The 20,550-nt window shown below is 41.8% G+C and overlaps 1 protein-coding gene across 1 annotated transcript in view; it reads right to left on the minus strand.

Moving 5' to 3' along the window:
- Positions 1-15,664, minus strand: part of ME1 (malic enzyme 1) — a 196,668-nt gene extending 181,004 nt beyond the window's left edge. Inside the window, exon 1 of the mRNA XM_068937655.1 lies at positions 15,258-15,664. Within this exon, the coding sequence (XP_068793756.1) occupies positions 15,258-15,359 (102 nt within the window). The 5' untranslated portion in view covers positions 15,360-15,664. The remainder of the gene's footprint in view (positions 1-15,257) is intronic.
- Between the last annotated feature and the right edge of the window lie 4,886 nt (positions 15,665-20,550).

Consider the following 20,550-nt stretch of genomic DNA (forward strand, 5'->3'; position numbering starts at 1 on the left):
ACAGGTCTACTTTGATGTGACTTTAAAAGAAATCGCAGCCTGCTGATGATTACTGCAGAAATCGGAAAACCATTTCCCCCACCAAGGAAAAGTATCATAAAAAGAAACCAGGGTATAGTAGCGCAAAGAAGCGAAACATTATCTAAAAAGCTAGAAAATTTTGTAACAAATTTAGGCTTTCTTTGCTTTAAATAGAAAGTTATTTGAACCCTTTCTACTTATTTTTAGATAGTTTAGGATTCACTGCATTTGTTAAAACGTAACTATAACAGTTTGCATAGCCTAGAACAAAAACAAAAGTACTAAAAATGTACAAAATATTTAGCCGTAAGTCATTAGCAAACAAGATAAGAATGCATGGCCTTTTCAGGTGGTGTTCGAGGACGTGATAAGAAAAGACTTTTGCTACAGTCGTGTGAAAGGATAAAATGGAAAAATAATGGAGATCACTGGAAGATGATGACTGAAATACAATCTTATCTCACAACACCAAGTACTTCATACTGTTTTTTCATTCTCACTTCATAAAGTGATGCTTGCTGTTTCAAAGGAGAATACTAAATTACTAAGATTTAATAATCATCACAAGTACACGACGGAGTTTCTAGTCCAGTGCCCAATACGATATTTTATCTCCCTTGCAGAAGTAGATCCCTCTAATTAAAAAGGAAAAAATGTGCGTGCTCATTCTCATTACATAAACTTGAAGTTTGCTATTGTATGATAACGAAAGTTTCAATTATATGTTTAAAGATTGATGAAATATACTCCAAAGAAAACCATGAAAGGGTGAAGTAATGTTAGTCATATCCTCTGTTTATATTCTTATATGGAACCTTATGACAACTAAACTGTACTTTCCTGTACCCATCTATTCTTCTTACCTGTATTCTACCTGCTACAACTTTATTGCAAAATATTATTTAGAGGACTCAGTAACTACAGTATCAGAAGAAAGCTATTCCTTGAGACAAACTACACACAAGTTGAGAAGTTTAAGAAATACCATTAGTTTGAAGGATGTATTCCTTAATGCTATAGTTTTTGTAAGAATTACCTACACCTGAAAAGGAAGCACTCCATTTTTATTTTCCATTTTGAGTTTATCTGTAACTTTTACTCCAAGAAGCAGGAGAGCGTGGAGAATGCTTCAAACAGCATTCGTCTGCAGCCTGGCAGAAGAGCAGAGGCTCCAGTTTCCCGCAGCCTCCTGACCTGGAACACTTTTGTTCTTCTGGCAAACACAAGGCCAATGGCTACAAGGCAAAGTCAGACTGGTTATTTTTCCACAGATGAGATGCAAAATGAGATGTTCTCTTTATCCAAAGCGTAGATAAAGTGTTCCTTTCAAGCAGTTGTTGAGGATGGGTGGTGAAAGCCACATTTAAAGCAGAAACAAAGCAGTACAGCGCCTAAGATAAACTGACTTTTCTGATATGTGTTTACATAGACTCACTGAATTTATTTGTTCTCATCTACAATGAGTGTATTTAGTTCTCCCACTGCAGGGGAAAGTTCTAGATCTAAGAAAGTAAAAAATGTTTCAGAAAAATCAAGCTATTTTAAGGGCCATTATTATTATTTCTTTATTTGACCCTTCAATGACCTACAAAATAGGTAACCTTCCCAAATTCCCTATCACAGGAGCAAGAGGAAGGCTTTATCCAGCTAGAGAAAATAAGCAGTGCAATTTAATTCTTTCATCCTCAAAGAATTCTGCATGAAATCTTAAGAAAAAGCAACTACTCAAAAAAAGACAGACCGCACTTCATATGGTCCTAAGACCATATGAATTGTGCATCTGAAAGAAGAAAAATAACAAGTATGTCTTCCCGTGTAAAGCTCTCTGTGTTAAAAATTGTATAACCACAAGCCTGTTGTTACACATACCGCAGGTATGGAAACAAAACAGCAAGGTTCACCGGCTCCATGAAGAAATGCTTGCTACACAAGGACTCGAGTAAATTTTATTTCAGAACTTCCATGAATACACTGCGCAGAGACAAGCTTTTGAAGCATTGCATTGAACCACATCTCCTTCACCGGCCCTGAAAGTTTTAGATGAAGTCTGTAAAATGGCATCTACTTTCAGCAGCCTGTAAAAATAAGGACTCCAGTGGGACAAAGGTGGAAAGGGGGCATCACTGAGCTTTGAAGCGCTCCTTTGACAGTAGCACTGCAAAACATCCTTTGATAGCAGTAACTCAAAACAACCCCGAAACAGTTACGTGTTGAAATTAGAAAGAAGACTGTCTCCTTCAGGCTCAGGACAAGAAGAAGGTTAGAAATTCAGAGAAACCTTGAGAGTGATGATTTCAAGCAGTCATCTAAAATGTACGTCCTAAGGAAGAAAGAAAGGTCTGAGCCGAGAGAGGAATGAACTGTTGCCAGATCTCACCCCTGTAGAAGGTCTAAATGCCTGAAGCCCAAGTATCTTTGCAGAAGGCTGTTCATCTCTCCCCAAGCACCTCCTCCTTTAAGATCAAGAGCCTGTGATCAGCTTTTAACAGTGGTGTATGTCTGCACAACCCTCAAGCTAATGTCTTTAAAGAATGACTGTAACTGCTGCTGAAGCACAAAATCAAGAGTTTGAAAGGTATTTTCATTATAAATTTCATAATTTATAAGTTCATGGCTTTTATGAGGCGGATAAGTCCATGTAGGGTGATATCTGAGAATGACTAAGCCATAAATTCATTCAGTTTGCCTATAAACAGCAGCAGATAAATTCACTTTCTTATAGTCAACACCCTGAAACACAAAAAGGATTTTATTCCATACATCTGTCATGGACTAACTGTACAAAAAATCAGACCCCTGATGTGTGCTTTATGCTCATACAAAGTATTTATTCTGCACTGCCTCTGCTTCCTCTACATTGTAAGCAACCTCAAGTCCTGCCCAGAGTATTGTGCTTCACACAGGAATAGGTGCTAACAGTATCCAAGTAAACTACAGATACTGATTCACCAGAAAGTACACAGTGCTTGCAAGAACTGTCTCCAGGGTGCCCTGTGACCTCCTTCTTCTTAGTCAGGACTCTGGCTTCCTGAATTACACAACCAATTGTATCAGCAAAGCTTAAACTCTGGTAAGAACAAAACTTGCTTCATTATACACATGTAAATTTTTTGTTAACTCCTAATAAATTATACTGAGTAATATGCATAAAGTAATTTAATACAAAATTAATTAAAAGAAAATTAATTAACAGAAACTTGCCTAGGCCTTTTTTTTCCTCTGAAATCATCCAAAGATTTGGACTATTTAAAATTAACTTAATTACTAATTCAAAAAATAAGATACTATAATATTATTCATTTTAGATAAAACGAGACTATAGTTTTTTTAATCTCAGAAAGCCCAGACTAGTCAAAAACATTAAACTTGCACCACTGAATTCATTTTTTTTAAATTCAAATTTTACTTTTAAATGAGCAGCTAGGAATTAGATGTTTGTGGGGTTTACCGGGGTTCAAACTCGACAGCTGATAAAGGGGTTTTTAAAAGGATTAAATCACCAGTGATTTCATGTCGGTTTTGCAGCAGTTTCCCCACTTGCATCCCTCCCCCATTAACTTACTCTGAGTCTATACTAGCAAAGACGGCATCAGAATGAGGTCCTTAGTCATTCTCAGATATCACCCTACATGGATTTATCCTCCTCATAAAAGCCATGAACTTATTAGTGATTACAGTCTAACCGAGATTTCAGATGGCTGCATAGCAAGGTAGTTCAGGCTCCTGGAAATGTCAGGATTATGTACAGTCGAGGCAATCTCTTAAGATAGTCTTAATGTCCTTGCTAGATAGATACATGCCATGAAATCACGAAAATTAGTCAGCATGATAACCCAACATGTAACAACTACATGACAATTTTCTTGCCTCTCTGAAAGTGTATCATTATTTTACTATTGGCTCTGAAAAACAAATTGAAGTATTCCTAAAATGTAAACTCATGGGCTTTCAGTATGGTTGACAGAATGACCCCTTAGTTTTCAATTAAAGGTGTAATGCTATGTATAAAATTAGCATCGAAGAAAGTGGAAGGTGAAGAAAAGTGATTGACCTAAAATAGTTCAGTCTATCAGGATTAAATAGAGTCAATATTGACAGAAATGATTCAGCTGTATTTTGACACTTTTTAAAACTATTAGATGCTTTTTCCTGCATTGCTTGACTTCCTCCATGACTTAGATTTTTTAAAAACACCAGTCCATTCATAATTATTAAGAACAGGATACCCGCAATAAATATCATGTCTTAATACACTGCTTGGGTAAGGTGACTTTTTCATGTGCGCAAGGGCTACCAGGCAGCGTTGTTGCCGACTGCACTGTACCATTCTCAACAAACAGCAAGGAAAAATATTCTAGAACCAAGCCAAAATCACCCCCCAGTTTAAACACTGCTGACTAGAAAGCTTCAGCATCATTAAATGAACAGCATATCCTGCTCTGAATTCCTACATCAGGTAAAATACTGGTTACAACAAAGCCTTATCCTTGTCTCTAACAAGTTAATGCTCTGTTACTGCAAGTCACATCTATCATATTGCCCAATTTTGCACACATACAGCAAGTGTTTCAAGTCTGCCTGCAGCTCTGACTGCTGTACAAGAGTTTAGCTGTAATACGTTATAAATTGCTAATCCTTCAACGTTTTATACCCTTTCTTTCTATGCCAGATTTGGCTCCTTGACATAGAGTTTAGCTCCAGTACTGTCAGACTTTTCCCAGTCATGGACCTGGCCTGCACTGCCCTGACACAAAATAAAGATAAAGCCCTCCATGAAAGAGGACATTCAACGAAACAAGATAGTATCACTCAGCTCAACAAACAATGGTCTACCACTGCCAAATTGTATTACGTTTTTTAATCACGGCAAAGAAAAAGTCAGAAAAACATACAGGAGCTGAAAAGGCCTCGATGCACCTGCCAGAGCCGTGGGAGGGCAGCTGTAGTGTCGCACAGCAACGTGGCACCAACCATGCACGCACATGGGCTAGCCTAGTTTAGGGTCTATTCTAATATCATACATCTAGCCTGATAAATCAGATAGCACTGAAACATTAGCCTAGACACCGGGATGCAATTGCCTGGGCTAGTAGTCTGTGAGAACAGGTCAAAGCACATCTTTGGCCCGTGCCAGCTACCATGGTCCCAGGTGGTTTCCAAGCCCAGCTTTGGAGTCAGAACAAGGTCTGTTCACGAAGGCACGAGGCGCGAGACCCCCCCTGCTCCAGGAGCTGAGAGAGGCTCCTGCAGAGGTGGGAGCCATGTCGTGCCACACGGCCGCAGAGCTCAGGACGCTCCAGGGAACAGCCAGCTCGTGCTAGAAGGCATGCAGCCTGCAAGACCAATTTGATATAATCGAGTTAGCTCTGTGGATGTTAACAGAGCACTTTCCCAAAACTGGCACCTTTCTTGGTTACGTGACAGCATTGGAATCCACCAAACGTCCTGCTGAGGGCAGATGGCTACTCGTGTTCAGCACTAATAAGACCGAGCCTTGCAAGGGCAGCTTCAGTAGCTTGATTGAAAAAGGCTTCATAAAATAAATTTATAAATCAGCAACCCTAACAAAAGATCATGTATGTTCAAATACCGCACTATCCCTGAAAGTTCATGGAGTAGAGTTAATTCATGTGCACTTACAATCTAATTAACTGATGTTTGAGACCCCTCAGTACTAGTGCAATATCACAGCAACTACAGAGAGAAAAATACATACAACTCCTGAAATTCAGTTCCATATACTAGAGCCTTGTAGTAAGGCACACATGCACACTTCTGTGTCAGGAGTTCGTTGGCGCGTGTCCCAACAGATTCACTCAGCACAGCATGAAAACTATGAATACACTGATAGATAGCCATTATTCAAGCTAACACTTAACAGTTTTCAGTTCCTTCCTGACCCGGTAATTGCACAGAGGGAGCATAACTGGCCCGCTTATTTCTTTCTTAAAACATCCCACCCCATCCAACATTACAACTCAACAGAATCAAAAAAAAGAAAAAAACACTACAAGTTTGAGCACATACTAAATGTTCAACTCCTGTTACTGTTCACAGAATACAATTTCTTACCAGGTACAGGGGAGTGAACAGATTATCATTATGCAGGTGTACTGCATCAACAGTAACCTTATTTCTGCTTTCTCCCTTCTCCCCTCTTTTGACTCTACTCTGCCAACCGCAGTGCCCCATAGAGAGCTCAGGCACTCTGCTCACACTTGCTTCAGACAGGGAAGCCCAAAAGACACTTTATAAGAGCTCTTCAGATTTTCAGGGAGCACAAATCACTGGCTACTATGGTTAAAATCAGATAATCACATTTTCCACTAAATGCCTCTTTTGACACTTCTTTGAAGCAACTGCTCCACTGTAGAATCATCTAATATAAACTGGAAAATCCTACATGAAAGATATAATTGAAGAGTATTAATGCTCTGTTTGAGACCTTCATCAACAACGTATTTAGCACAGTAGCAGTAGACCACTCCTATTTAGATTTGACATTAAAAGTATTAACATCTGCAAATGATAGCATTCTTAAGAATAAGTGTCCTGTATCCTAAAACTTCTAAAGTTTGGGTGGAGCATTCACCTATTAAGTCAAAATATTAGTCAAATAATTTCAAAAGTTTAGACTTAGCAAAAGTATATATTCCCTATGTGTGCGGACAAAAGAAAGACAGTATCTTCAGACCTACCTGCGGAACCATCAACTTACGGTTTCCCTCACCTTTGGAATACGATATACAGATCAACCGACCCCAATCTACTGGAAAGCACAAAGTGTTCCAGAGTGTGAGGTTCGCATATGAACACGTATTAAATAAATCCCAGAAGCATTACCTCTGAACAAATTCACAAGTCTGAATATTTTTTTTAGGTATGCAAATCAGTCTCTCTGGGCTTAGATTAATCGTTCATTTGCTGTCACCTGAGAAGCCACAATTTTTTTGTTTTCATTAGGCACAGGCTAACTTTACTGACAACCTTTCACATCAGTATCTGGAGGACTGTCATGAAATCATGACATGAAATCCAATATGAACTCCCTGCAGCAGCTACTACAGGCCTGGGTTACAGTAACCACAAGCAAGTATGCACCAGCTACCTAACTCCTTCTTTGTTTGCTTAGTAGTTCTGAAGTAAAAGGGTAAAGTATGACAAAGCAAAGACTACATACGCACCAGTGCTGAACCAGCAAACATATTTTAAAATATATTTGAATCAGCAATATACACTGAACCAGCAAATACATTTGAACTTGGAGTCAGAGGTCAGTACTAAACATTACTATCATATGCATTTTTCTTCTTCCTCCCTTCAGAGAGGGAAGCTGGGCAGGATGAAAGGAGCTTATGCCTGCTACAACCATAACCTCTTCCTTTTACACAGATAGCTCACTACGAATGGCTGATACAGTAGAATTTAATGCATAAAGTGAAAAATGCAAAATAAGAACTTATGTACTGAGATGTGCTTTCTGCAGGAAAATCAAATAAGCTTTTCTGTTTATTTTACCTAGACAGAAGCACGATTTGTCAGCAAGCTCTTGCCCTACTTGCTATCAGCATCCATCCAATAAAATCCAAAAGCCCAGTTTTGTGCTGTCCCAAGATCCCTATAAATCCAAGTGTAGAAAAGCACATTTAATGCATTTTTAAAATCCCATTTGCAAGACACTGTGTGTGCCTATTCAAGTAGTGTTTATAACTACTGAGCGCAGGATTCTTCACCCTAAAAGGAAAAAGGTCAGGTTTGCCTGTTTGTTTTCAATTACTGAAGTTCACAAGAACAAGTAAACAAGTGAAAAGTGTTTCACTAATCCCTGAAACAGCTTCACAGCAAAACAATTTTAAGTTTCAGTTCCTTATGCAAATTTGTATTGTTTTTCAGTTGCTAGCCTTTCACTGGTATATAGCTTACTATATAACTTCTTCTCCTTTATTTTATTTGCTTTTTATTCAAGTCACAGAACTTTGTTCCCAACATGCTGTCTCAGCATTCATTCTCATAACTGCAAGCAAAGAACTCGAGGCCAACAGGAAGCAGAGACTATAACACTAACCACAGCAATTTACCTACCTTTGTCAGAAACAAAATTACTAAGGGGCAATAAATAGTGCATGCTGTATACATAAAATAGAATATGATGGTAAAATAGCCTGATTAAAATACTTTTTGCTTTTCCCGAAAGACCTTTTCCTTATTAATATATTCTTCCCTCTACTATAGATAGGCATGTTACTTCCCCTTTTGAAACACTCTCTTAGATTTTTGTTGCCAACTTGCGTTCCCACAGTGGCTGCTATTCACTAGCAGCCTACAGTACAGTTATTGTAGGCTTCTACTTATGAATAATTTCTAAGTCACCTGGCCTACATTACCCTCGGAGCTTTTTCTTCTGCAACCCTCTGCGTGTATTTTGTCTGACCTACATTCAACAAGGTTGTAGCTACAATGACCAACAAACTCCTTTCTCTGTTCAGTTTCTCTGATGCCAAAAAGAATTCATACAGGTCAGGGAGCCACTCTAAAAGATCCCTGTGCAAACTGGTGGGCTCTGTTACATAAAGCTTCATGAGAAGTTTTTGCTGTGTTAAAAAAAAAAAAAAGGACTATCAAGATAAAATATATGTTCTCAAACAGATGTTAAGAAGCTTTCGGGAGCATGCCACCTCTACCCTCCTTGTCCATTTTGTAGTGATCTATATGCCACACAATCATCCGTGTGCACCCTACCAAGACCTCCCCTAACTGTTTGTACCTTTACATCCAGCAACTCCTTACCTTCCTTTGGTACTATCTATCTCCCTTTCTCCTCCAAAAAACAGACAGGCTCTGTCCAGCTCAGCTGTCTGGACTAGCTCACCTGCTAGCAGAGACTCTCAAAAGCAGAAGATATGGTGGGAAAAGGCACTTCAGATGCCAGCAGGGCTTTTGCCTTATTATTCCTAGTCTCCAAGTTCCTGTAAGAGAACGGCACCTCCAGCTATGGTTGGCTCCTTGCTCTAGCAGGTAAGCCTCATCTCCCTCAGTGAGTGGTGCTGCAGATGCTCCAAAAGCCCTCTGCTTTCAACTCCATTCAACTCACTACTGCAAGAGGGAAGACAAATTAGGAGATAAGGAAGCACCATACTCAGGCCAACCAGCTACTACTTCCACAGAGCTCACTCCTCGCCAAGCCCAAAACACAAAACAGGCTATGGTAGGGCTTTCTCCACAGCATCCTGTCTTCAACAGCAGCCAAAAGAAGAGCATAAGGACAGGGTGTGTTTGCAGTTTTGCTTCCTCAAAACATCCTCCCAGTAAGCAGCTTACAAAATTGTGTGTCATCCTTCCCTCAGAAATCGAGAGGTTTCAGAAGCTGAAGAAGAAAAAAATTGGCTCTGGCCTAGCCAACCCATCACTCTCCAGAACACCCTTACCCCATTTCCCAAGCAGGAGGCTGTGTGTCTCCTTCAGACAGTCACTCTGTTTGCGATGGGAAGGACCTCCTAGCTCAGGTAAGACAGATGCCACAAGACGTCCCTGCTCAATGATTCTTAGTGTTGTATTAGAGCAAAATGACAGCGATAGAAAGTCACTCATATTTGCTTGCATAACAAGTTGCATGTGCAAGACATGCCTTTTACTAACATACCTGGAGAGAAGCTCAGAACTTCTCTTTAAAGGCCCTTGGTACATGCTCTAAGTAACAGCTCTCATATACAAATAGTCCTGCATCAAAGCTCCTACCCTACATCTCACAAAACTAACTGCAGTAAGATTGGGCAGTGAAAGATCAACACAAAAACAAGGATATATTAATCATATATGACTAGAAATACAGCACAATTTTATCTGCAGAAGATCGGATTTCAAGAAGTATGCTTTTGAAAAGCGTTTCTTAGAAGTAAATTAAAAAGGCTTATTTAGGAAAAATATACTAATAATGTCATAACCCCTTCACCCCATCACTGCTGAGCCATCACTGGTTTCATGCCGTTGCCCAAAAACCAAACGCATTTTAAGTCAGCTGCAGTTCTGTCAGTCTACAACTTATGGCCATAATTGCTAAGAAGCGAAAGACTATGATATGAATTAAGTTCACAGCTGAAGAACCTCCTATTTTAGATCACCATTCCATGGAACAAGAAATCCTATTTTAGAGACCCTAGTCATAGACCAAAAATGGAAAACTCATGCAACACAAAGGACAAAACTGATACAAGTTCACTTTGAAAGATCTCAAAGACTGGACTTCATCTCGCTTTTTGTACTACCATATTACTCTTATCAAAGACAGGAAAATAATACGTACTGATCCCTATCAAGACCAGAACTGTTTTGTTAGGTGATCTGATGGAGATAAGAACTGATATCAATTAATAGAGAAACATTACTGTTAAAAACTAAAATGTTGTGAAGGGTAAAGGGACCACAGGGGGGGAAAAAAAAAAAAAAAAGAGGCAAAAGAGAGTGATCAGCAACTACAGGAAAGAAATTCCCCAACATATACCTTTACTTTCACATGGAGCTGATCATCTTCCAATCCAAAATACACTATCATGCCTAGAGCATTTAATATGAATTGATCCCTTGCAATATTAAATAGACTCCAGAAAACCTATCTTACAAGCTAATACAGACACTTCTAATATGCTATTTTAAGTATTGTTTTCTTCCCTCATCCCCAGATTCATCACTTTTCTTCTCAAAAGATCTATTTACAACTAAACCAAAAGCAACATTTATATGAACACCGACCAGAGCAGAGGATCCAGGCAAAGTTCAGACAACTTTAAGAAGTGAGAATATCAGCAATGGAAAGGGAAAATAGTCTCCCACTTCGTGTGTGACATAGGAATGGATTTATTTAGAGGAGTTATCTTAAACGTGTATTTTTCATCCTAAGGAGCTTTTTTCTCTTTTATCCAGCAAGTAGAAAAAAACCTCATAGGAATGCTTTTGACTCTTCTACTGAGGTCTGCTTTTTCTGACGCCTATTACAATGTTACCAACAAATATCAAAGTCATAAGACCTTTTTTATGTCACCTAGGCCAATCACAAGATACATTGTTATGCGTTCTCAAAGTCAAACTGGATTTTAGAGAAGCAACTTACTGTAAGCAGAACAAAACATATCTATATTTCACATGCATTCTCTTCCCATTCCCTGAGATTCAGAGGCAAAACAGGAAGTAAACACTTCTGTTTAGCTCAGATAAAGATTTAGCTTAAAGTAAAAAAAAAAAAAGTTTTTAATTTTTTTTTTTAGTGAATTAGCACAGAGATTCCATGTAATCTGAAAGGGGAAGAGGGATTTGTATCTGAATAATCGGCTAATAAACTGCTCATTCGCTCAGCCTGGAATTGATTGCTCTGGGAAAGTTCACTACAGTCTCGCTTCACTCTTTTACTCATCCGGAGGCATCAGCTTTGGCCACCGTCAGAAATAAAATTCTGGTATAAGGGGACCTGTGGTCTTTTCCAATATAGCTGTTGTAAGTTGTTGTAAGTTCAGTAGTGAGTTTACTCACAACCAACCCCAGCCAACAACTAACATCACTAAATAGTAAGTTGAGTACCCACTAAGATCCACGGGCAGCCCATACAGGAGGTGGTAAGGATAAAACATCAATGCCAGCGTGGGAGGGATCGGGACTCTCAGATAGCCCCATCACACAGTCTGTTCTGAATTCTCTGCTGCTGTAGTGTAGCTTGAATTATGGGTAAAAAAAGAAAAGGGACCAACAGTTTGCAAGCACGCTGCAAGGGAGAACGGTTAAAAATAAATGGCTGAGGGGAGGAGACAATCCTCCAGCACCTAGATTAAATAGCACCAGTTCTTGTTTCCTGTTTGCTGAATTGCTCTTCAAGAACACGAAAGCCGTATGGAAGAAAAGCACTTTCCCAATGGCAAAGTTTCTCAGTCAGGGAAGCGTTTTGACTCGGCAATTAGTAAAGGCTAGCTGAAGAGTTTGGTGTTGAAATACGTGTTTGCATATCTGCATATGAAGATTCTGAAAACAAGCAGCTTATGGGAAACTACAATTTGTTTAAACAATACAAAAAGGTAAAAAGTTAAAGATGAGAGGCAAGTTTAAATATCTCTATGATGTGCGTGTTTTACAATAGCAAATTCATACATTCAATAAAACATAAATGAGAGATTTATAGGAAAGTTGGATAGAAACAATTGCTTTCACATTTCGGTAGCTCAATAGCTTTAAGAGCATACATCTCAGCCAGAAGTTCCTTCTGCAATCTCTTTCAATGAAAAGAAGCAAAACTGTGCTTTGTTTGTTTGTTTTTATAATTCCTATTTACACTGTGTTTATTTGCCCAAAGGAAAAGCAAGTCAATTACCAAGAAGGTTCTAGAGACATTTGTAAATGCTTGGGACCTAAGAAATCTCAGATGATCAACTGAATCACGATTATTGCCCAGAGATTTGGGCATATATCCACAAGTAATTAAACTCAGCGTGTTCAGATCCACTTTTCCACATGCATCACTACACTGAGCAGTTTGTCCCAGTTCAGCATTTATCTTGTAAAAACAGCAATGGTTTCATATCTAGGCAAGATGCCCAAAGGAAAATACAAAAAGACATTTTTTAGTAAGCTTTCGTGAAGTTTGTACACGTTTGTGTGTTATTTACAAAGTGAAACAGAAAAGATCTAAGAACTACATTGCCTAGGGCATCAACATACTTCGGTGGTTAATATGTTCCTTCTTGTCTGGAAATTTTGCCCAGGTAGAACGGGAGGGAAGCGTGGAAAAGAGGAAATTCAGCCATTTGCCCTGAGATTCCCCCAGCCCTTTCCCCCACCTCTCCCCAGCCCTTACAGTTGAGTATAACAAAGTGGTATGTATACTGAGTGCATAGAAATCCAGCTTTATTATTGGATAGGACACTAAATGCAGATAGGCATTCAAAAAAAAAAAAAAAGAAGGTTCTTTATTTTTTCTTACCTCTTTACCTCTTTCCTTGAAGAGGGCCCTCTAAACTTGTCTGAACTGGAGGAATAACGTATTGAAGGAAAATATGAAGGAAATACAAAGGAAATAACACACTGAAGGAACGCAGACAACAAACTTCCATATATTGCATACCTATTTCAGCTTCATTCGCTTGACAGGCCAATTGTCTTGGCTTAAGAGTCCCTGAAAATACCTTCTGTAACATTCAGTTTTTGAACTGTTAAAGTTTTCTGTAAGCAAAATTTAGTTTTGGTAATCTATACCGCAAAAGGGAAAGATTTCAAGCATCAGACAAGATTCAGGTACGGACTAAGACACGTGATTTGCCTTATTTTTCTACAGGTCACAGCTAGATACCACTACTTGGTACTTGCATATACTTGGCAAAAGTTAACTATAAGTAAGACTATTAGAGATGGCACAGCATCTAAAACAAAGTGCTGATACCAAGCAATTCTACCTCTTACATAGGGCCTGTGAGATAGCAGAAAGTTCTGGCAGTTCTTCAGTACTGCAAATGATACTCATACTTCAGAATCGCTAAAGGAGATACTTTGGATTTCAATTTTAGGTAGACAATCTGATGTCTGTTTAACAGACTTAGCAATAGTAAGCGAACTGGGAATACCAGCTCCCATGCGTGCACATTCACAAGTTATCAAACTGGCAGCTGGCCAGTTCTCAGCATTTTTCATTTTATTTCCCCCCATAGATATTGCAGGGTGTTATACCTCCACACCCACCAAAAACAACCTGTCTCAGTCTCAGTCAACAAACTGGCTTAAGTGCTCTTCACCAGATCCGGAGGGACTCTCCTCACAGGCACAAAGATCAGAGATTTCAGCTGACCTTTCCCTACACCATGCAAAACTTTACATCGACTGGGTAGATGTGGACTGGCTGATGGACAATTACTTTTTGCTGCTTCTCTGCTGCTGTACAGCACAAATCTTCATTCAGAGCTGAGGGGGGAGGGGAAGGAAGAGTAAAGCCAAAGCCAGGAACTCAAACAAGAGCTTTCCTCTTTAACATCCCAACCCCAAGTATACTGTTCAGAGGCAAGATGTACAATGCTTGAGGGGAAAAGGTAGCAACGTGCTTGTTTTGCCTCTGACTGCTCTTCAGACAAGACAGTGTAGAATATGGCCTACCTTACTTCTTAAAACAAGCTTTTTTGCTTGGTTGGCTTTCCTTGGCTATTCTGAATCAGACTTTTTTCCATGAATACTGCAGCTGCTTAAAAAGAATCCCAAGTGAAAAAGCCTCTCTACCACTTTCTTCTCAGACTGTTACTGTTTAGTTTTCGTTTCAGCTGACCTCAAGAGACCTTCTCGGGCCTACACAGACTTAGACATATGACAGCCTCTGAGCAAACTTTGTAGTCAAGCACCGAGACTAATAAAAGCACCATTCATCTAACTAATACATGGCGGTTTTACAGAAATAATTTTTGTCAATTTACAGAGCTTGCCAGTGAGTAAAACGATTACATCCGCATTTTAACGCGGAGGTACAAATCAGAGCATAGATAGAAGCTAACCATTAAAAATCATCTCCAAGAAGCTGGGGCTAAAAGAACCTACCCGAGGCTTCGTGTGCCAGGTGTGGTTCATCCTAACACCACACTTACCTTTGACTTCACCCATCTTTCCTTTTGGCAGCAAATCCAGGGCTGGTCGTGCCAACAAAGTGTTTTACTATCTGAACTCTGCGGTTGTATCAGAGCTGTGCAAACACTTACTCAGTTGCCCAGCTCTTTTTTTTTTTTTTTTTTTGTTAAAAAAAGCCAGATTAATTTAACATGCTTAGAAAGTTTTATCATGCTGAATTAGCGCTCTGAAGTGAACTAGAGATGCACGCTAACAAGGTTTCGCCGCGCCACCGCCTCCGCTGGACAAGCGGGCTGCTTGTCGCTAAGGGCGGGCCGGGGCCGGGGCCGCAGGCGAGCGGAGCCTCGCAGCCGACAAGCGGTGAGGAAACACCTCTCCCACCTGCCAGGGGACAGGATCCGACCCCCCTCCCCCCCCCCCCAGCAGCAGCAGCCGCCAGACTGGCCCACAGGAAGCAAGGAAGGGCACCCACGGCAGGAAGGGCAAGACAAGAGGGAAGGCAGCAGGAGCAGCGGGCTCGGCTGCCCGGCCCGGGTAGCGCCGCGCCGCCCCCCCCGCTCCCCTCCTCTCTCCTCCCCCCGCCGCCACCTGTCGCGGGAAGAAACGTTACGCGGGTCGGCTGCGAGGCGGGGCGGGGCGGGGGCTCCCTCCACCCCTACCTTGTTGAGGTGGGGGTCGCGGAGCACGTCGTAGCCCCTCTTCATGGTGAGCAGCAGGGTCCCGCCGCCCTCGCGGCTGGCGGCTGCCTTCCCTGCCTGCATGGCGCGGCGCGGCGCGGAGCGGCTCAGTGCCGTCAGGTGGCCCGCGGCAGCGGAGGCAAGGCAAGGCGGCAAGGCGGCAGCGGCAAGGCGGCTCCTCCTGCTGAGGTGACCGCCCGGCGGGGTGGGGTGATCTGCCGGGAGGGAGGGGGAAGAGCCGCCGCCGCCGCCGGGCCGGGGGTCACCGGCGCCGCTGAGTCACGGGCAGGCCGGGAGGGGGCGGCGCGCAGGTGCGGCCCCGGGGCCCCCTTCGCCCCCTCGGCGCGACCGTTAACGGCCCGGCCGCCGCCAACCGTCAACCGCCGGGGTATCTGCCGTGTGAGGCCTAAGCCGGTGGCTGAGCGCTGCGGCACGGCGGTGGCGAGCGCTTAAGTCATCCTGCTCCTTTACTGCGGCTTCTTCAGCGCGCCCGCCCAGATTTCCCTCTCCTGTGCGCCAGGTAGAAACGAGCCAAATAATCTGCTCGGGGAAGAAGGCAGCCTTTTTGGCGCTTAGTTTCATGCGGGACGTGATGTTGTGCTGGCTGTGGGAGTGCTTAACATGTAAAATACTCAAAATACTTGCGAGTATTCTGATGCTGCCGTGGGGCGCGAGAGCCCCGTCCGACGCGCTCAGGTGGGACCCTGAACCCTCCTGTCCCAGCCACCCGCAGCACCGGGGCCTGCACCTCTTAGTACAGGTGAAATTCCCCTGTCGTGGCGTTGTCAAACGACGGTGAAGTTTTCCGAAGGAGACTCGTGGCAGAGCTGCGCGCAGTCGGCAGCGAGCGCTGGATGCGGTTGGCCTTGGGCCGGGGTTGGGCTGTGCGCCGGCTCAAGCTGCGCTGTTCGGGGTTGTGCCTGGCAGGGACGGAGCGTGTGACAGAGCGCTCGCAGTGCCGGCCTGCAGCTCCTTTGTGCCGCTGCTGTGTGTAAAATCTGCCTCTGTGCGATACGGTGCGTGCTGGGGCTAAATTCACGTGTGTAAGCAGAAGTCATTCTCCTACAGACGTTGCCGCCACGCTAGAGAAACTACCCAGCTTGAAACGCGTCTAGAAAACACTGAAGGACAGAGTGCCGTTTTGCCAGCAGTTACCCGTATGTGTTGCAGATTAATTAAATGGCAAGCGGCAACTAACGAATCAAAATTTTGCAGCTCCTTTAAATTTATCTCCTTATATTTAATCTGTCGGTCTTGTTTTCGTTCCAGTTCTTCATGTTTTACAGAGAAGGCTTCCTCAGAATCTGGCCTTTCCTGAATTTGTTGTGCAGTAGCTTGAAAAAGTTCATTTGGGGTTAAGTAAAAAAGGAAAGTTGGAAAGGTTTCAAGTCTATATTTCTAGAGACTTGATTAGCAAGTCAGCAGAAAATTGAGTAAATAAACCTCTCCCTCTCTCCACTAATTTAGAAAGTATTAGGAAAAGCAGTATTAAGAAAAACTTTTGAGCAAAATTCAGAGCCTGCATCCCAGTAATTATTCAGGTGTCCTTAGATTTGTCCAGGACAGCTGAGACAGCTGACAGCTGATACAACCGTTTGACCAGGAAATCTACACAAGTCCTGAATTTTACCTGAAACGGGGATAGGGGGATCAGGGTAGAATTTCAGGCCTTTCATGATAAAAGACAAAAAGCAACCTAGAAGCATTATCTTTTTTTCCTTTGTGGGTTACATTTAAATTATTCTGATGGAGTGACAACCTAAATGCTGTACTTTTGTCCAAGAGAGAGCAATGTGTATTGATGTAATTTTTATCTCAGTGTTGCAACGCTCTCTATAAAAAGCTTCTCCAGCTTGTGCCAAAAGTCACAGCAATCAGCATGAATACCTGTTGTCAGGTCAGCCAAGTAACTTCTTAGACTCTGACCCCTGCTAAGGACATATCATGGCTCACCTTGCTCCTGTTGTTAAAAGTATTAGTTAAAATGGCTAATTCAGATAAAGTCAGTTTGGAGATTTTTTCTTTTTTAATGTAATCAGGCTTCAGAAACAGTTCACTATAATAGTTTCCATACAAAAGAGGACAATTTACTCCTCCCCATCTTCTCAAAATAGAATGTATGTTTGTTATGTTCCAACACTAATAAAAATCAAAACCATAACTATCGGTTATGATAAATATGTCCCTGAGTCGTAAAAATGTCTCTACTTTGGGCATAGACCTTGCCAGCTCAAAAAAGAAAAAAAAAAAAACAGAGCGTTGTCTCCTGTCAGCTGTAGAAGTCTTCCGGTCAGGCCTGGAACATGTTAGCTTAAGACAGAAGTAGTAGGGATTAGTAGAGCTTATAGCCTCATGTGAATTTTGTTGTGCATTTGTATCACCTTAGCAGTGTATCTTCGAGTAAGACATAGAAGTAGCACTTGAATGGGTAGGACTTCAGAGGAGTGTGTAGAAGATCTGGTTCAAATTCTTCTGTTCATATGAGAATGAAGACCTGTTTGCTAATAAGCATTTGATAATTATCTCTGACTGCACAGAATTTTTGAGTGACTCTTAAGCGACCGCATCTAGGACTTCACAATATTTGACCTGCAAAACCAGTTCCAAATGGGTCATAGAAATAATGTTCAGTAGTTACATCTGCAATCAGAGGTGGTTATTTCAAAGGAAGACTGCATCACGCTATACAGTACAGTCGCAAGACTATAAATAAAACCTTTGAAAGTGGCAGGATTATTTTGTTATGGCTGCATGTATGTGAGATAAGTATTTTTGCAAATGCGTTAGCCCACATTCCGATAAATGAGTAGTGAGCATCTTAACGTTGTCAAAGTGTTTCTGACAGAAAATACAGTGGATGATTTTGCTATGCCTGTATGCATTTCTGGCAGGCACCTAATCCTGTTTCTCCAAAGGCTTTCACACGGAGCACTTTTAAGATTCCTACTCAAGATTTTTCATATATGTCTGTTCTTAAGGCTTCCCTCCCCCCATATTTACAGTTAAGTGAATTCATGTAAAATTTTACTGGTAACTTTTTGTCTGTGTCAAATCTCCCCAGATTTGCTATGGATACATAAAGAGCTCTACTTGAAATAGTCCTAGAAAGAAAGATCAGAAGGAGCACTGGAGGTCATCTAGTTTGCCTTGGGGTCTCAAAGGAAGATCATCAAGTCTTCAACCACTCCTGCTAGCAGTTCTCAAATAAATTTAATCTATAGTCATAAAGCTCCAATAAATGAGACTTCACAAGCTTTGGCAGCCCAAGAGGAAAGAGAAAGTTGCTGAAATAGTTATTTAAGATGACTGATTCAGTTTAAATAGTAAGAATGGATCTTGGGAAATGTCCCTGTGTCAGGCCATGACGGATCAGGGGATTTGGGCCCTCTCTAACTATCCTTTGAACCACTGCAGAGTCTGGGGTCCCCGTGTCCTGCAGTCCTGCCATGGAACTGGCAAGAGGTCATTTCCAGGGCTACAAGTTTAGAGGAAGAGAAATTCTACATCCAGGTGAAAACACCACATTAACTACTGTTTTTAGGATACTTTTTGTATTTCATGTCTGACTTGCCCCTGTGGAGATCTGTAGTCTATCTGTTACCAGCTGATGGGGGAGTACAAACCAGAAGTTTCCTCCTCTTTGTAGCAAACTGACATTTTTAAAGACCGCCCTCCACGAATGCCGTCGTGTCTTCTCTTATCGAGACCAAAAACCTCCCGTTCTTTCAGTACAAATCATATTTTCTACTTCTGACCATCTTTATCATGCTCCTGAAGTGGTTTGATGCTCCGTACACATCACAGTACTCCAGCTGAGACCTTACTCTGAATCAACAGAGTGCTTTATTTCACGTGTTTTACCAATGACAATTCTCTTTGTACTTCTCAGTACAATGTTTGTTTGTTTGTTTTTTTGCAATAGTGTGACACTGTTAACTCATGGTCAGTTTGTGATCCGATATGACTCCACGTCCTTTTCTGCAGAGATGTGGTCTGAATGAGTTAGCAATATCAAGTCAGATTTGGCAGGAGTATAAGGTTAGCTTTAAAAAAGCAGAATTGCTTAATGATTTAAAAATAGAACTGAAACATCTTTAAAGTTTGTATTACGTAAACGTTTTACAGTAGCATTAGTAAGCCAGACCTGGTAACCTTAGACTTGTGCTTGGTAATTTGAATGTGAAATTGATTTTTTAATCATTGTGAAGCATATTTTCGGTTCTTTAACCTGAAGGAGAAACAAAAATTGAACAGGCCCAGACCCCCATCTCAGACTAGCCTGGGCCTGTCAGCTGCTGCCCCGTAATGCTGCAGCAGTGCTGGTTCCAGCCCTGCCATGGCCCTGCCCCTGCCCAGCCACAGGCCTCCCGGACCCTCACCCTGGCGCTGGGGCGGTGCCCAACACCTCCCACCTGGGGCTGGGGGCACCCTGGCTGCCCCTGGGGCTCTGCTGCCTCAGGGTGGGGGGACGGGCCGAGGCAGCGAGGCCCAGCCCTGCTGCCCCCAGCCCCAAGGAGCCCTCAGCCCACATGGCACGTGATGGAGAGTTGCAGAGAAAACAGAGTCCGGCTCTGCTCGCAGGTGTGGAATGAAATGACAGGAAGCGTCAGTTGCAAGGTGCAACTGGAGAACATCCAGTTGGGCATACCAAAAATTTTTTTTCACCAGAAGGGTGGGTAGGTGCTGGAACATGTTGCCTAGAGAGGCTGTGGCTTTTCAGCCCTGGAGATTTCTAAAATCTGTCTGGACAAAGCCCTGAGCAACCTAGTCTAGCTTTAAAGTTGGGCTGGCTTTGAACAGGAGGTTGGATCAGATGACCTGAAGATGTCCTTTCCAACCTAAATTTTTCTGTGATTCTATGAGTACTGCAACGCTTAGAATGACAAATTCATTGAACATACAGGCATCTCTATAGGAATTTCATAATAGCCACAAAAGACTTTTCCTCTTCATGAATTCATCAAGTTTCTGTGATCTTGCTCCTCTGCTTCTGGCCCAGCTGGCACTACTTTCTGTCTCTTTTTCTACTTAGACTTATATCCCTTTGACCTGTGGGATTTTTACACAGAAGAACTGTCTTTGTGCACCTTACCTCTTTCAAGAACTTTATCCTAGATACCTTAAATCTAAATAAACTTTAATTTCCTACAGCTGGGGATAAATACCTTAAGAAGGTCCCACAGTTTTGAAATCGGATGCTGTATTCATGGAAATGCAAAATTATTTCAGTACACTATGATATATACATAAAATATATACGAATATAATAAAACAG

This window comes from Struthio camelus, chromosome 3, assembly GCF_040807025.1.
Source record: "Struthio camelus isolate bStrCam1 chromosome 3, bStrCam1.hap1, whole genome shotgun sequence".
In the NCBI taxonomy this organism is placed as follows: domain Eukaryota; kingdom Metazoa; phylum Chordata; class Aves; order Struthioniformes; family Struthionidae; genus Struthio; species Struthio camelus.